This window comes from Meleagris gallopavo, chromosome 5 (genome assembly GCF_905368555.1).
Source record: "Meleagris gallopavo chromosome 5, MGAL_WU_HG_1.1, whole genome shotgun sequence".
In the NCBI taxonomy this organism is placed as follows: Eukaryota; Metazoa; Chordata; class Aves; order Galliformes; family Phasianidae; genus Meleagris; species Meleagris gallopavo.
Window position 1 is genome coordinate 12,569,752 of NC_139408.1, and position 14,214 is coordinate 12,583,965.

The window sequence follows — 14,214 nt, forward strand, 5'->3', positions numbered from 1 at the left end:
GCCCGTGCTTTGGCCAATGAGGGCGGCTTTGTTGGCGGCGGCGCAGCCCGAGTGAGCTTGAGAGGAGTGCTAGCGCTGCTGGGGGGGGGACGTTCCGCGGGCAGGTGAGGAGGCGTGCGGCTTCGGCGTTCGGGCGGCGGGGCGAGCGGTGGGCACGAGCCGGCCGCCGTGAGCACGGCACGGGGGGGGGCTGCGCGTGGTGTGGCCGTTAGGGCCCGCCGCGGGGTGGGGCTCGGGCGGCGGTGGGGGCCGCCTGGTGGGGAGGGGCGGGCCCGGGCCGCTCAGGCACCATTTTAAGGCTGCCTGGGGAAGTTTGCGGCGAGGGTCGGGGTCGTCGTGGCCGTGCGGATGACCGCGCTCGCCCGCTCCCGTTGCCTGGCGGTGGGCCCGGCCCGGCCTTCCCCCGCCCTCCCTGGGGAGTGGGGGAGGAAGCAGGCGGGAGGGCCGAGCGGCTGCTGCGGCTCTCGGCCCGCAGCGCTCGGCTCCGGTCGGAGCCTGTGGCGCTTCAGTCGGGCTCGGCTCTGCTGTTTGACCTCGGCCGCTATCTTCTGCCTTCTCAGTGTGCTCTGGGGCTTTGCTTTCCCCTTTGAAGGCCCCCGTTGTCCACGTTTCACGTTTTTGTTGCTCCAGCGGCTGTTTACCACATGTAATAACGTCATAGGTAGGATTTGTCTGTTACGTTCTGTAACCTATCTTTACAGGTAGGAAGGTAGGGAAGTGAGTATGTAAATTCTGCAGCTGAAATCAAAGCCACTAGGAAATTTTTTTTTTTTTTTAAATCTTAAAAATAATATTCCCTCAGTACAACTTTCAGGGTGAACTGAAGTACTGCTAATGTTCAGGGCTCATGGATCTGGTCAGCAAGTGACTTTTTTCATAGTTGCTTCTCATTCAGAAGCATCAGAGTGGTATGTTTATGGCTGCATGCAGAGCTGCTTCCCAGCGGGTCTAAAACGGAACTCATAGCTTTCCCTTCTGATTTGTTGTTGGTACGAAAGCAGTAATGTTTGTGGGTGGAAGACTTCCTGTAAGTTCAGGAGCCCGTTAGTTCCTTGCTTTATGTTCTAGCTGTGCTTAGAATGGCTTTTGCAACGAGACATAGGCTTCTTAGTGGAGAGAATTTATTCTCTGAATGTTTTCAGGGATGCCTCTTGGCATTAAATCTGCCTTCTTTGAGGTGTCCCTTGTCGTTAAGATGAACTTTCACTATCTTAGACTGTTGGAGATGTATGACTGTTTCCTGCTCTTTTAGGTGACGGTGCTGTGTGACATTTGGTGTAGACAAATTGCAGCAGTGTCTGTTGTGGGACAGGTGGTTGCTGTAGGCTCCTCCTTCCCCTAAGCTTTGCATCTGTTTTAGTTATTTGAAAATAATGCACTGTCCAGAAGTATGGCTTTGGCCTCTTGTGGTGATGATGGTTAAAAAAAGAACATTATATGGTATAATTGTAGAGTTCAGTAGTGCTATTATTTTTTTCTTCATTGTTTACACACTGAGATTGGGGGGGGGGGGGGGGTGGGAAGTGAAGGCTCAGTGCTTTGTGTCTGTGCTTTTTCAGTGAGATGTGCATCTCATGTTTTATCTGAAATCACCTTGCTTTGTCCTTCCCTGCTCCTGCCAGCTTTTACTGAACACTTCTATTAGTAACTCTGCAGCTGCTAAGTCATTGGAAGGCAGTTGTAATGCTACTGGGAATTATAAGCTGTTTTGGGGAAAGCTTTTAATTTTTTATTCATATACTTTTTTGTTTGTTTGTTTTTCAGGGGCTGAAAGAAAAACTTTGAAGAGGCAGACCGGACTTAAAGTATGTATTTGTATCAGCGAATGGTGTCTTACCAATTCTTGTTACTTGTTACTTATGTGAGTGGCCTTTGTCAGAATGTGCCTAAATGATGTCTTCCAATGGAGTTTAAGTCAACTGCAATTTAAAAGTTACGAGTATTGCAGAACCTTCATCCCACGTCCTCCAGACATGAATGACGAGGGAATGAGAATTCTGTTTTTCCTCATCAGGGATGAGAAATTTTTCCTTGCAAGAAAAACAGCACGAATAACAGAGGAGAACATTTGTGCGTGGAATTATTTTTTTCCATTGGGCCTGTGTCTGGTCCTGAGTTGGAAGAGAAGAGTCTTTAAGACTAATTTCTAAGTAATGTGAGTCTGCATTTTTAGTTGCTTACTATTGCTGCTTCTAATAGTGACCAGGATCATGTAACTTGTTGGCTGAACTCTGGTATTAGGTCAATTTGCTCTCTTACCTTTTTGATCATCTTTTTTTTTTTTTTTTCTGCCTTCTATATGCTGTGGAAGGAAAGATTCATGTGCTCCTTTATTTCTTCAGCTCTAAGATAGCTGAGCTCTTTTGCTTTGCTCCACAAGATGATTGCTTGTATTGTCACTTTCTCTTGTTATGTTTAGGGCAAGAATAGGTGTTGCCAAAACACGTGTGTGGGTTGCTGACACAGACCTAGTCTACAAGAAAGAAGGCCCTTTGTCTGTTCCTGGTCTTAATTTATGGGATAGGGTCAGGGGAATTTTTGGTACATATATTAGGCAGCTTCTTTGTGGAGTAATCAAAAGAATACTTATAATCTAAAGGGTGTATACTTTTCAATTCAATATAAGTGCTTGTGAAAGTGTTACTTTTCTAACCTAAAGCAGGAATTGGCATTTTCCAGGTGGAGGAGCGTGTGTATTCTCAAATCCTCCTAACTGCTGCTCCAATGCCATCAGCACTTGTGTTCTCCTGTGGTGTAGCAGGCTTTTAGAAGCTTGGCTAAAGATCAGCCTGCTTGGGCATATAGACAAGAAATCAGACCTGTTTACTCCTAAGAACAATGAAAAATTCCTTTTATTGTTAAACCTGACCCACATCTGCTTTCTTAAAAACTTTGTAGTGTAAAATTAGCTGTACAGTCTGTAGTGATTACTGGGATTTGTAATGAACTATGCTGAGAATTGGGGAAGGGGAGGTGGGGGGGAGGGAGGGAGTCGGGTGAGGTGTAAACCGAAAGTAGATCTCCTTCAGTGGATGACAGCCTGGTTAAAAAAAATACCAGCAAAATAATTTAGGTAGTGTGGCCCTGGTGTCTCCACAGGGCTCATTTAGATCTTGGGGACTGGGGTAGCTGTGTTAAACTTGATTTCAACCTCTGCAGATACCAAGGTGTCTATTTCCATGGTGGTTCTTTGTTTTCTCACACACATTCAAGGCAAATCCTTGGGGGATTTTTTCCTTTCTAACTGCTGTCAAAAAACCTCTTATGTGTAAATAACTTCTTCAGTATTTTGCTTCTCCTTACTGAATGTGTTTAGGCTGTCGTTCTGTATATCACAGCAGAAGCAACTATTCACAAATAGTCTTGATTAGACAGGCATTTTTCTACTCAAGTGACATGGGGAAAAAAGTCTTTCTGATGCTGTAGTTCATTTGAACTTTCATCATTTTCAGATCAAACATTCTAACACAGATAAAAAATTCATTGCTCGCTGTGATACTGTCAGGGAATTAGAAAATAATATGCTCATTTCTTCCTCGTTGGGTTTTCATTTTTAAAAAAGAATGCAGAGCAGTCCAGGAAACAGTGCCATCTGTTTTTAGATATATTCCCATTTATAATGTTTCTTCCAGTTCATATTTAACTGGAAAATGTTTGAAAGGATGGGATGAAAGCACTTAATGTATTGTTTAAAAAACTGAATCATTTAGATTGGATATTATGGAAGCTGTTCACTGCATGGGTTCATGTATGATGACTTTCCTAGCAGAACTAGCAGGAGCTGATTTATCTTGAGGTCTTAAACGTTGCCCTGTTTCATTTCCTCCTTCTGTGTTGAGGTAAATAAGAAAAAGGGTTCTATTAAATAATTTCTAAACTCTATTTCAATTTACAGGTGGATACAGGCACACAGATGGCAGATAACAGGTATGTTGGCCCAGTTTCTTGAAGTCAAGTTACAGATGACTATGTATTTGGTCTTGTGGGAGAATTTACCTTTCTTTTTTAAACCTATGAAGAATATACTACCAAACTTGGATAAGAATAAAATGGAAATGTTTTCTGTAATTAGACTGCGTTTCCTTACAGCAAGGTGAAACGTTTGGTGCACTGGAAGCCACGAGTGTCACCTGTTGGCTTCAGAATTGCTGTTACTGGGTTAATGTAATTAGTGCTGTCTAGACTCAGGCTTTCAAGTTCATGTTGAGACTCTGTAAAGACTTGAAGAGATCACAGATCTTTCCTTGTTTTGCTGATCTGTGTGACTTCTGTGTGCAAAGGACACTTGTATTTTCTAGCTCCCATGCTGTTTTTAGAACAAATAGCTGTTTTTAAGCTGGTATAAATACATGCACGAAGCTGCTTTTTCAGAGCTTGCATTGCACCAGGATGAGCTGGCCTATCCAGCAACTAAAAAATACTCAGATGTGTAATGTCCTTTCTCCTTTTGTATCTGAGGTAAGACTAGTTCCAGCAACACCCAATCTGTGTTTTGCAACCTCTAAACTGGCAGGAAACATAAGGAATGCTTGCCTACTGTTGACTCATTCTGAGCCCTCTGTTTTTCCAGCACAGGAAGTGTGATGGAAGGCAGGAGCATCTCTTTTTGGAGTTTAAATGAATGTTTTTACTATTAATCAAAACAACTTCTTACAGAAAATCCAAAGAGCTTTTGAGCACTTGTTTTAAGATTTCTTCTTACCTGTTTCTTTTCTGATATATTTTTTTTCTTTACCCCTTACACTAAAAAGGTGTCTCAAGCTCTCACTTTAGTAATAACATTTTCCTGTCCAAGGTGACTCAGTTCCATGTTTAAGGGCCAGTTGTTCATCAAATGAGATGAATTCTGTCAGTCAAGGTAGCTTTTGTTCTTTCAGTGTTGTTTTTGTTTGTTAATTTTTGCCTTTCTTTTGCTTCCTATTCATATTGGAAGAATTTATTTCATGTCCAGACTTCAAATTTTGAAAAGCCTCAAGATAAAAACATGTTTTACTAACAAGCCAAGAAAAGACTTTACATAACACTGCAAATGAGGTGTACTTCTGTTCTTAAATATTAACACTGTTGCAAAGTGATGCTTATCTCATGCTATGTTTTTAATTCTAGTAAAGCAGAAGATACTGCTTCAGATTCTGTGGAGGCTGCTAAAAATGCAAGTGACAAAAAAGGTAAGAGATCTGCATAGTGTTAAGCAACGTTGCAAGGGTGGAGTAAAAGCTTTTGCCTTCTGTTTTGAAGCTCCTTTATCTACATAATTGCTATTGAAAACAAAGCAATGGTTTCTAGGCTATTTTCTTTCTGTTATTCAGACATATCCTTCCTGTTTGTTACAAAGAAGAGCAAAATAAGGGCTTCATTAATGCAACGGTAAAAATGTCTTTGTACACAGGATTAGGATGCTTTGCTGTTGCATAAAGCAATAGACACTTGCAATAAAGCCTATACAGACTAGTTTTGATTATGCAGCTATATCAGCATAATCATTAAAGCGATTCCTGCTGTTACTGTGGCTCTCTGCTATCATGTTTGTGGGGAAATGCATCATTTTAGGAGTGTCGTCTTGAAGCTTTTATTTTTCATTTGGAAGATGTGTTAGATAATGCTACAGTTCCATTTTCAGTAATGTAATCAAATATGTAAGCTAATGTGGAACAGTAGTATATTTCACTCTGTGGTCATTATATTTCACGTAAACTAGCAGACGTCATGGAATAATAAAAAATTTTAAGGAGGGAGGAGGAAAATAAAAGAATCGGTGTAAAACTTCACCAAGATACTGTATGCTATGCAATTTATTAATTGCTGTTGTTTCATGTCTGCTGAGAAGAGCAGTCGGGAAGAATGGAAAGATCAGGAAAGTGAATGTCTTTGTGTTACTTTTGCCACATAAATCCTTCTAGTGAGGATTTTAATTCCTAACCAGAACTGGTTTAGGTCTGATCTCTCATTTAAAGAAACAAAAACAACAAAACCCCACGTTCTTCTGACCACTCTCTTGATGATTCTTTGGGAAGTTGTGTAGGTTGTAAAAAATATCTTGATACAAAAATTAATAGTTATCAAGGAAGATGTCATAGTGCAGCATTGCTTTGTTGTACAGTTCACAAAGTTGCCATCAGAATTTTTCAGGAGTTAGACAGACAGGGAAACACTTCTACAGATTTCTCAGAAGTATCATCTTTGTGTTTAGCAATTTTCTGTGATTTATGTACTAGAGCTAGTGTAGAGGGAGGGTAGAGAAACACTTATTGCACCTTCTTATGAGAGAAGGCAGGAAATCTGCTTGCCAGCAATGTGCTTTTTGCCTCTCTATTTCCAAAGAGAAGGGCACACTTACTATCATGATCCATTCTTACCTTTCTGAAATCTGATTAAGTAGTTTTGCTTGAGTTATTAGTTCACTATAGTGGTGATATTTGAGGCGTGAGAAATAGTGTGTATTTTTGCTGTGATGCTGCAAGACTCAAAGTATGATGCAAGTGCTGTAAATGTACTCAGATTTGTTTTAAGAATGGGCTCCTGTCTTCATAGAAAAGCTGGCAGACCAGGTGATGCAGAATCCACAGGTCCTGGCAGCTCTACAGGAACGACTTGACAACACAGCACTTACCCCTTCAAGTTACATTGAAACGTAAGTACAGTGCATAACAACCTTCTTGGAAGACTGAAAACATAATAGAATGTTATTACTGTATAATTAGGGTCAGAAATTTGAACAAATGACTCATTAAGTGAAATTGTTGACTTAAACCGTGATTCAGTGGCCTACATATGGAGGGAAGAGCTGAGTTTTAGTGTACTTAGACAAACTTCAAAACAAAATGTTGCTTCATTAAGTATTTTCCATAGCTTTTTTTTTTTTTTGGCTTGAAAGAAATATTTCCCTCCCTCCCACCTCCCCATTCACTGTTTCTCTCATAATCTATATTCTGTTAGGGAGTGCTGATTACAGTTACTATCCAGAATGTAATTTGAAGTTCAGGACTTACAAAGCTACTCTTTTGCCTCTAGTTTGAAGCCTTTATTTTGATAGATGGGTAGGATTACACTTTTAAAAAAATCTTGTTTTTAGCAGAGATTTGTGCTTTTATTTCTTGACTGGGACTGGAGGACTTTTTTAATTATAAAGTCTATCAATTTTTTAGCTTACTTTGTCTAAGCACCTAAAAGTTTGAAGTACAGTTGGTATTAGTCTGAATATGACTCATGAATCCATGAAACTTTTCCTTGCAAGTGCCGTTTGGGTGGAAGAGAATCTTCTCAATATGCTTGAAAAGAGATTGAAGAAATGTTTATGTTTGATACAAGCACTTAAAAATTGCATGTAGCTATAAGCAGCCTATTTCAGAGTGAAATGTTAAATAATGCTGAGGCAACTAACTTGTAAGCTTAAAATATGATGGTTTGGTTTTGTTTTTTTTTTTTAGTTTACCAAAAGCAGTGAAAAGAAGAATTGATGCCTTGAAACAACTCCAGGTGAAATGTGCCCACATAGAAGCTAAATTTTATGAAGAAGTACATGATTTAGAGAGAAAATATGCAGCACTCTACCAACCTCTTTTTGATAAGGTCAGAAGACTATCAATATATCTTTGTTTCCTTGCAGCTGTGTCAGTTCTGTTTGCACATATGTAATTTTACTTATATCAGTAGTTCATCAAAGAAAAAAAGTTACATTTTTAGGCTTTTTTTTTTTAGAGGAGAGAGTTTATTAATGGAGAAGCAGAACCCACAGATGCAGAGTCAGAATGGCACAGTGAAAACGAGGAAGAAGAAAAGCTAGCAGTAAGTACAAATTGGGGTAATGGACTACAGATATATCAGATGTATTCAAAATAAATTCCTGTAAACCATTTCCCTTTGAAAAATTAATATTTTGGAGGGGAAAAAAAAGCTATCAGTCACATGTGACTGTGATGAACGCTATCTCCCATTAAGGCTTCTAAATTCACAGTTCAGCATTTTTTTCCAGTTTTTAACTTGAGCAGATTGTTGCTTTTGGTTGCACTGTTCGTAACCTGTTAGCAGTGTAATTCTGTTAATGGGTTCCATTCCGGTGCTACATGATAACCCCAGGATAATGGAAGGCTGGCTGCTTGTTTGCCTGTCCCCTTTATTTTGGGGGACATAATTAACTTCAATGACCAGAAATATAAATTAGACCTGCAGATGCCACATAGTCATGAAGTGGCATGGACTTAAATAAGGTGTGCTGGCTAATGCATTCTTACTTTCCTCTAGAATAGAAACTATCCAGATTTACAAAAAATGATCTAGTAGGTAGGTTGCCTTCCAGTTTTCTGTCATTGTTTTTGGAGAAGTATACACTCCACTTGGTATCTGTTTCTCTTTTTAAGAGAAGCAACCTGTTTACAATACTGTCTGTCTGCTCCATTCTGCTAGACTTCTTTGGCATTTTTCCCATGTTCTTTTTCCCTTTGATTTCCTTTGAATAGCAAAGCAAATTGTTCTTTTTTTTTTCTAGCTGGTCTCATGAGATTTAGTGTAATGCAGAACTCAGTGTGCGGAAGCAAAAAGCTTTCTGAGGCATGAATGCATAATTGACTGACAGTATTCTATGGAGTTACAGCTTTAGAAACGTCTGGATGGCAAGTGAACTGCTGCTTCATATTGGCTAGCCCATGAAGCTGCTGTTTAGAGGAACTCGTTTGTTTGCTGCCATCTAGTGGTGCAAAAGGGAAGGTGCAGTACGATTGATTCAGACGGCAAACTTTCTCGTTTGAGAGCTGGAGAAGTAACTTCAGTCTTTTTTTGTGTGACATCACTTATGTGCATGGGATCAAGGTAGCTTAATGGAAGGTAACAATGAAAATGAACGTTGCCAAGTAGTTTGCAAAATTGGGAAGGTAGGACAATTTTAAATGGCAGATCTACTTAGATTTTTAGATGAGGCACTGTGAATGGCACAGGAGTCTACAGGGAAAAGATAATAGAAAAACATGCTTTTCTACTTCTTTGTTAGTAGAAAGATAAACACTTAATTTTTTCCTTCAATTAGTCAAATTACTGCAACTGTCATTTGGTTATTTAGTCTTTGTACAGAAGAATTCCAAATTACTTGAAAGTAAATCTGAATTCATTGTGTGGAAGTTCAGCTGTGCAAATGTCTCTTAACTTCTTTTGCAGAGGGAAAACAATTCAGATTTTTAAAATGTGCCTTAAATGCAGCTTCAGAGATAGCAAATACTTTGTACATCTATCTCTCAATGTATTGAGAAATCATGGTTTCATTTCTTAAATGTTTGGTTTTGTTTTTTTTTTCCCACAGGGAGACCTGAAAAATGTAGTGGTAATAGAAGAAAAAGCGGAAGCAGAAGAGATAAATGTCAAAGGAATTCCAGACTTCTGGTTTACTATCTTTAGGAATGTAGATATGCTAAGTGAATTAGTACAAGTAAGTTTCTCTTCTGAAAAGAGTAACTTCTGTCCTATGGTACATAGCTGCTTTTCTTTTTTGTTTGCTAGCCAGTGCTTAGAACCATGTGAAATTCGTAAAGGCCAAGTGCAAGGTGCTGCATGTGAATCAAGGTAATTTCAGACATTAGTTACAGGTTGGAGAATGAATGGGCATGCTGAAAATTGGATGTGAGCCGTCAGTGTGTGCAGTCCTGAAGGCCTTACGCTATCCTGGGCCTCATCAAGTAGTATAGCTAGTAGGGCAAGGGAGATAATTCTTCCTCTCATCTGTGCACTTTTGAAACCCTACCTTCAGCATTGTGCTCAGCTCTGAGGTCTGCAGCACAGAAGAGACATGGACCAATTGGAGTGGGTTGGAACTCTTGTTGAGCCTGTGATCAAAGGCTGTTTAACCTGGATAAGAGAAGGCCTCCAGGAAGACCTTTTTGCAGCTTTTCAGTACTTAGTAGGGTCTTTATAAGAAAGATGAAGGAGCTTTTTTCAAGAGCATGTAGTGATAGGACAAGGAGGTAATGGCTTTAAACTGAAAGAGGGTAGATTTAGATTAGATGTTAGGAGGAAATTGTTCAGTGATGAGGCACTGGAACAGTTTGCCCAAAGAACTGTGGATACGTCATCCTTGGAAGTGTTCAAGGTTGGACTGGATGGGGCTTTGGGCAGACTGATCTAGTGGAAGGTGCCCCTGCCTGTTGCAGAGGATTTGGACTAGATTATCTTTAAAGGTCCCTTTCAACCTAAACTACTGTGTGATTTGTTCTGTGATTCTCTGAATGTGTGAGATGCTAAATCTTGGGGGTCTTCATTAGCTTTAATACTATTCCTGAAGACAGGTGATGATGGACAAAGTGAACAGCAGGCTGAAGCTGCCAAGGAGGATGTGAATTTTCTTAGAAATGGTCTTGTAATGACTTCTGAAGATAGGAAAATGGAAGTTCAGAGCTTACAGATGAAATGCTGTTGTAGTTAACTTAGTCCATAAAAGGATTGTTGTTTCTTTTTCTCCTCAAGGGTAGTGCTGTAGGTGTACCTGTGGATTTGTTAAGTTCATGTTAAGTATGCCCTGTGGTCCTCAACAATTAATGTAATTGCTTGTATTGCTGTTAAGGATTAATTCCCTGAAGCCTGTATTTCTGTAAATCTCATCAGCAATAAATATCCTGAATTTGTCATTTGCAGAAATGGTCACGAAGCCTAGCATGGTAGCTGGATACAAGGCTTTTTTGTTTGAGAATCTTACATGCCAGGATTGAAAAAAGAATTAAGAAATCTTGGTCCAAATCTGAACTTTAGCTATGATATTTAAATAATGACAAGATTTGATTCATTCTTAAGAACAAAATTGACAAGCAAGCTAGATGTAAGTTTTGGTCTAAATATTGCCTGCTCAATAATAAATTGCTTTTGTCTCTTTAGGAATATGATGAGCCAATCTTGAAACACCTACAGGATATCAAAGTTAAGTTTTCTGAACCTGGACAGCCTATGGTGAGTTTCCCACAGATGCTTCAAATGAAGACTATAGTAATGATGCGAGCAGCATTCTGAACTCTTCATTCCATCTTCTTTGGCTAGAATATATAAGGTGTTTGTTATTTTTTCTGGGCTAGTATTTTCATGCTTTGGCTTTTACAATTTATTGAGCTTTCATAACTGCTTGCTTTTTCACCGTAGGCCAGATATCTTTGTTATTGTAGTTTCTACATTCTGATTGTAGCTGGAGTCTGGCTAGTGTCTGCATGAACGTTCTGTCTCAAATTCCAAGTAAACTGTTATTTATATGGAGGTTACATGGTTTCTTCTGCTTTGGAAGTGGATGGAGGTGCAAAATGTGGTTGCTACTTGCTATATTGGACTTGCTGCCTTGTCTCGCACTGTTCGTAACCTTTTGACAGCATATTCCTGTGAATAGGTTCCATTCCAGTGCTACAACAAATCCAGTAATGGAAGGCTGACAAATTCCATGTCCCTTCTTTATTTGGAGACACTCCTAACCACTAGATTGAAAACTTTTCCAGTCATTTGAATGTCTTGTCTGAAATCTTAATTAAAAGTTGTGGCGACTGTGGTAACTTTGTACTGCAAAAATGTCAAATGACAGGTGTGTGACACTGATTCTGTTGTGGATTATGTTTTGCAACTGAAAGAAATAGGCAGTAGGAATTATTCAGTTTACCTGGTGCTTTCAAAGTGCTGCTTGTTACAGCCTGCATATAAACTCTTGTCTGCAGAAAGTTTAAGTGATTTTTATTTGCTTTTATTCACTTGTAGAAATGAATGTCTGTTTAGATAAGTAAAACTGGTAAGATAGATACTTTATAAATATCTATAAATATTTGGTCATCGGGACCCAATGCTAGCATATTCAGACCTGGGAGATGAATATGGGTGTGACTTAAATCTTCCTTTATTTTAAGCTATTGATTTATATATTTGAGCTTTATGAGAATATGTTCTTTTAATCCAGGAGAGCTGTAAAAAAATTCACATTGCATAGCTAATGCCATATCGAGAACAAAGATACCCCAATAGGGCTACTGGAGGGGTTAGTTTAGCTCTTCAAATAGTACTTGAAACTGGAAGCTTCTTACTATTGTCTCATAATTGGCAGATATGAAAAGAGATGCTGAGATGTAGTCTTTGCAAAGAAGTTTGTCTTGCCAGGATGCTGCATGCTCAGTAGTGCCACTGGTTACCTATTTATAACCTCAGTGACGTTTTGTGGGATTATCTGGCTCTGAGTGTTCGTCACTGGTGTTGGATGAGCTACATTTGTGACTCTTCCCATGAGCACGTGCCCTGGAGAGGGATTTGCCTTACTTAAAGAACAGTTCTAAATCATAGCTGGGTGTTCTGAGTTGCTTTAAAGTGGAAGTAAAGCTGAAATAGGCTATGAGAAGCCAATGCATTTGGTTCCCAGTGCCCTCCTTTCTTTAATCTGTAAGCGTTTGAATTGAGGAGGCTGCTGCTGCTAGCAGACTTGCTGCTCCTTGACCTCTGTCCTTCCAGCTTTCAATCGTGTGAGGAGATTCGTGTGGTTGTAGAAAGCAGATGGTGAAGCAGAACTGAAGGGGCCTTTAGAATATGGGTGAGGAGATGAACCTAACCTGGAGCCTTTTATTCTCCGTGTAAGATGCTGAATTTCTGCAGTCAGTTTTCAGGTGCTGCATGACTGGTGCAAGCAGAAATAACTGCTGCAGTCTGCAAACAGTTAAAGTGTGCATAACCTTAGGTTTCAGTTTATGAAGTCAGGGTTCTTCTGCAGGATTTCCTGTTTTTAAATGAACAACTACTCTGGTTCGTGGTGGAGTGCACTGTTTAAATTCAGACTCACCTGCATGCATACTTCTTTTTGATGAAAAGTAAAAATTTCTTTCAGTCTTGTAAGACCATATCATTGACTGCTCAGAGCAGGTGGAAGAGCAGAGCCTGGTGTTATTCTGAAGCCAGAGCAACTTCAGAAAAATTGCTGCATCATCCTTAGTCAAGAGATGAATAGTAGATGTCTATGCTTCTGCTGTAGCTGTTTGTTTAATTATTGTTAATTCTGCTGATATACTACTTCAAAGATAAAAATAGTAACAAAACTAAAATGGAACTTTCTTCTAGTCTTTCTCATTAGAGTTCCACTTTGGGCCCAACGACTACTTTTCTAATACAGTCCTGACAAAAACCTACAAGATGAAGTCAGAGCCAGACAAGACGGATCCCTTTTCATTTGAAGGACCTGAAATAGTTGATTGTGATGGGTAAGGAAATCTTGAAATTCAAGAACAAGTCAGTTTTTCAGATTTTTTTTTTTTCCCCCCGGACTGTGATGATAATTAATGAAGATAAAGATTTTGCTGACTTAAGAACTAGGAATGATGTAAGGGAGGTGATGTTAGCCTCAGCATGCACAAATATGTGTCTCTGTGTTTAGTGTACATTTGTGTCTTTCAAGTTACATAGATTATTAAGGAGGTAACAAGCCTTTTGCTTCCAGATGACTGGGTGAATTCATTTTAGTTGTTGTATTACATACTCCTGGCCTCTTGCCCATCAGCAATTTTAATTCCAACAGTACTCTTGAATCTGGCAGGAGGTGGTCATATGTATGATCTGTTCTCTCAGCCTGGAATCAGTTGGCCACGTATTTTGGTTTTATAGTTACAGTCTTGGCTGTGCACTTCAAATGAATTCAGGATGCAGCCTCCTTGGCTCCCTGTTGCTTTTTATTTTTGCTTCGATTTTCCTGTCCAACAATTTAAAGGGAAAAAAAAAAGCTCTCTGTCCCCATCAAACACGTAAGAAATGCTAAATAATTGTTTTCTTGAAGGTACCCCGATAACCTCAAAACGTTTCAGCATCTATTGCCAAATACTAGCTTTAGAATTGAGCATTTGACTGCATTGAGCCAAAATACAGTCCTGTATGTCTAGCAAAGTTTGCCTAAGTGAAAGGTTAGTCTACTTTGGTGATAACTTCAGTTAAACAGCAAACAGTTTGCTGGAATAAAGTCTGAAAGAGGATTCCCATTCTAAAGCTGCAGTTAGGTCAAAACTTTGATTGCAACTCGTGTTTCCTTACAGAAGTTATAGATAGTGGAATAAGTAGAGCAGGGACTTATTTTTGTGACATTTCGTTCAGGTTACTTATTAAACACATGACTTTGACCTAAGATGAGATGTTTTGGGGCACCTAAGGAATATTGTTATTTTTTTTTACCCCTCCCATTAAAAGAGATCTGACTGTCACTCATTCTTTGCCATGTATAGTTTTGAGTAAAACTGTGCATGG

General features: G+C 39.5%; 1 protein-coding gene and 2 non-coding genes across 9 annotated transcripts in view; all 3 read left to right on the forward strand.

The window, feature by feature from the left end:
* Positions 1 to 14,214, forward strand: part of NAP1L4 (nucleosome assembly protein 1 like 4) — a 26,339-nt gene continuing 12,125 nt past the window's right edge. For 2 of the 7 annotated variants that reach the window (XR_014883411.1, XR_014883412.1), the window contains exons 1-10: positions 373 to 661; positions 1,765 to 1,805; positions 3,896 to 3,927; positions 5,107 to 5,168; positions 6,532 to 6,631; positions 7,428 to 7,569; positions 7,699 to 7,785; positions 9,290 to 9,415; positions 10,852 to 10,923; positions 13,045 to 13,184. Coding sequence is in view for 4 of the 7 variants with exons in the window: in XM_085224283.1 (XP_085080409.1) it covers positions 3,914 to 3,927; positions 5,107 to 5,168; positions 6,532 to 6,631; positions 7,428 to 7,569; positions 7,699 to 7,785; positions 9,290 to 9,415; positions 10,852 to 10,923; positions 13,045 to 13,184 (743 nt within the window). In the remaining 3 variants the exon portion in view is untranslated. Of the gene's footprint in view, positions 105 to 321; positions 662 to 1,764; positions 1,806 to 2,136; positions 2,156 to 3,895; positions 3,928 to 5,106; positions 5,169 to 6,531; positions 6,632 to 7,427; positions 7,570 to 7,698; positions 7,786 to 9,289; positions 9,550 to 10,851; positions 10,924 to 13,044; positions 13,185 to 14,214 lie in introns of those variants that run through there. The other 5 variants (XM_085224283.1, XR_014883413.1, XM_085224280.1 and 2 more) reach the window with 5 other exon arrangements.
* Positions 8,003 to 8,131, forward strand: LOC116216721 (small nucleolar RNA SNORA54). Its single transcript, XR_004160038.1, has one exon. It is a non-coding gene; the product is annotated as a small nucleolar RNA SNORA54 (small nucleolar RNA).
* Positions 11,305 to 11,425, forward strand: LOC116216720 (small nucleolar RNA SNORA54). The gene has a single exon (XR_004160037.1). It is a non-coding gene; the product is annotated as a small nucleolar RNA SNORA54 (small nucleolar RNA).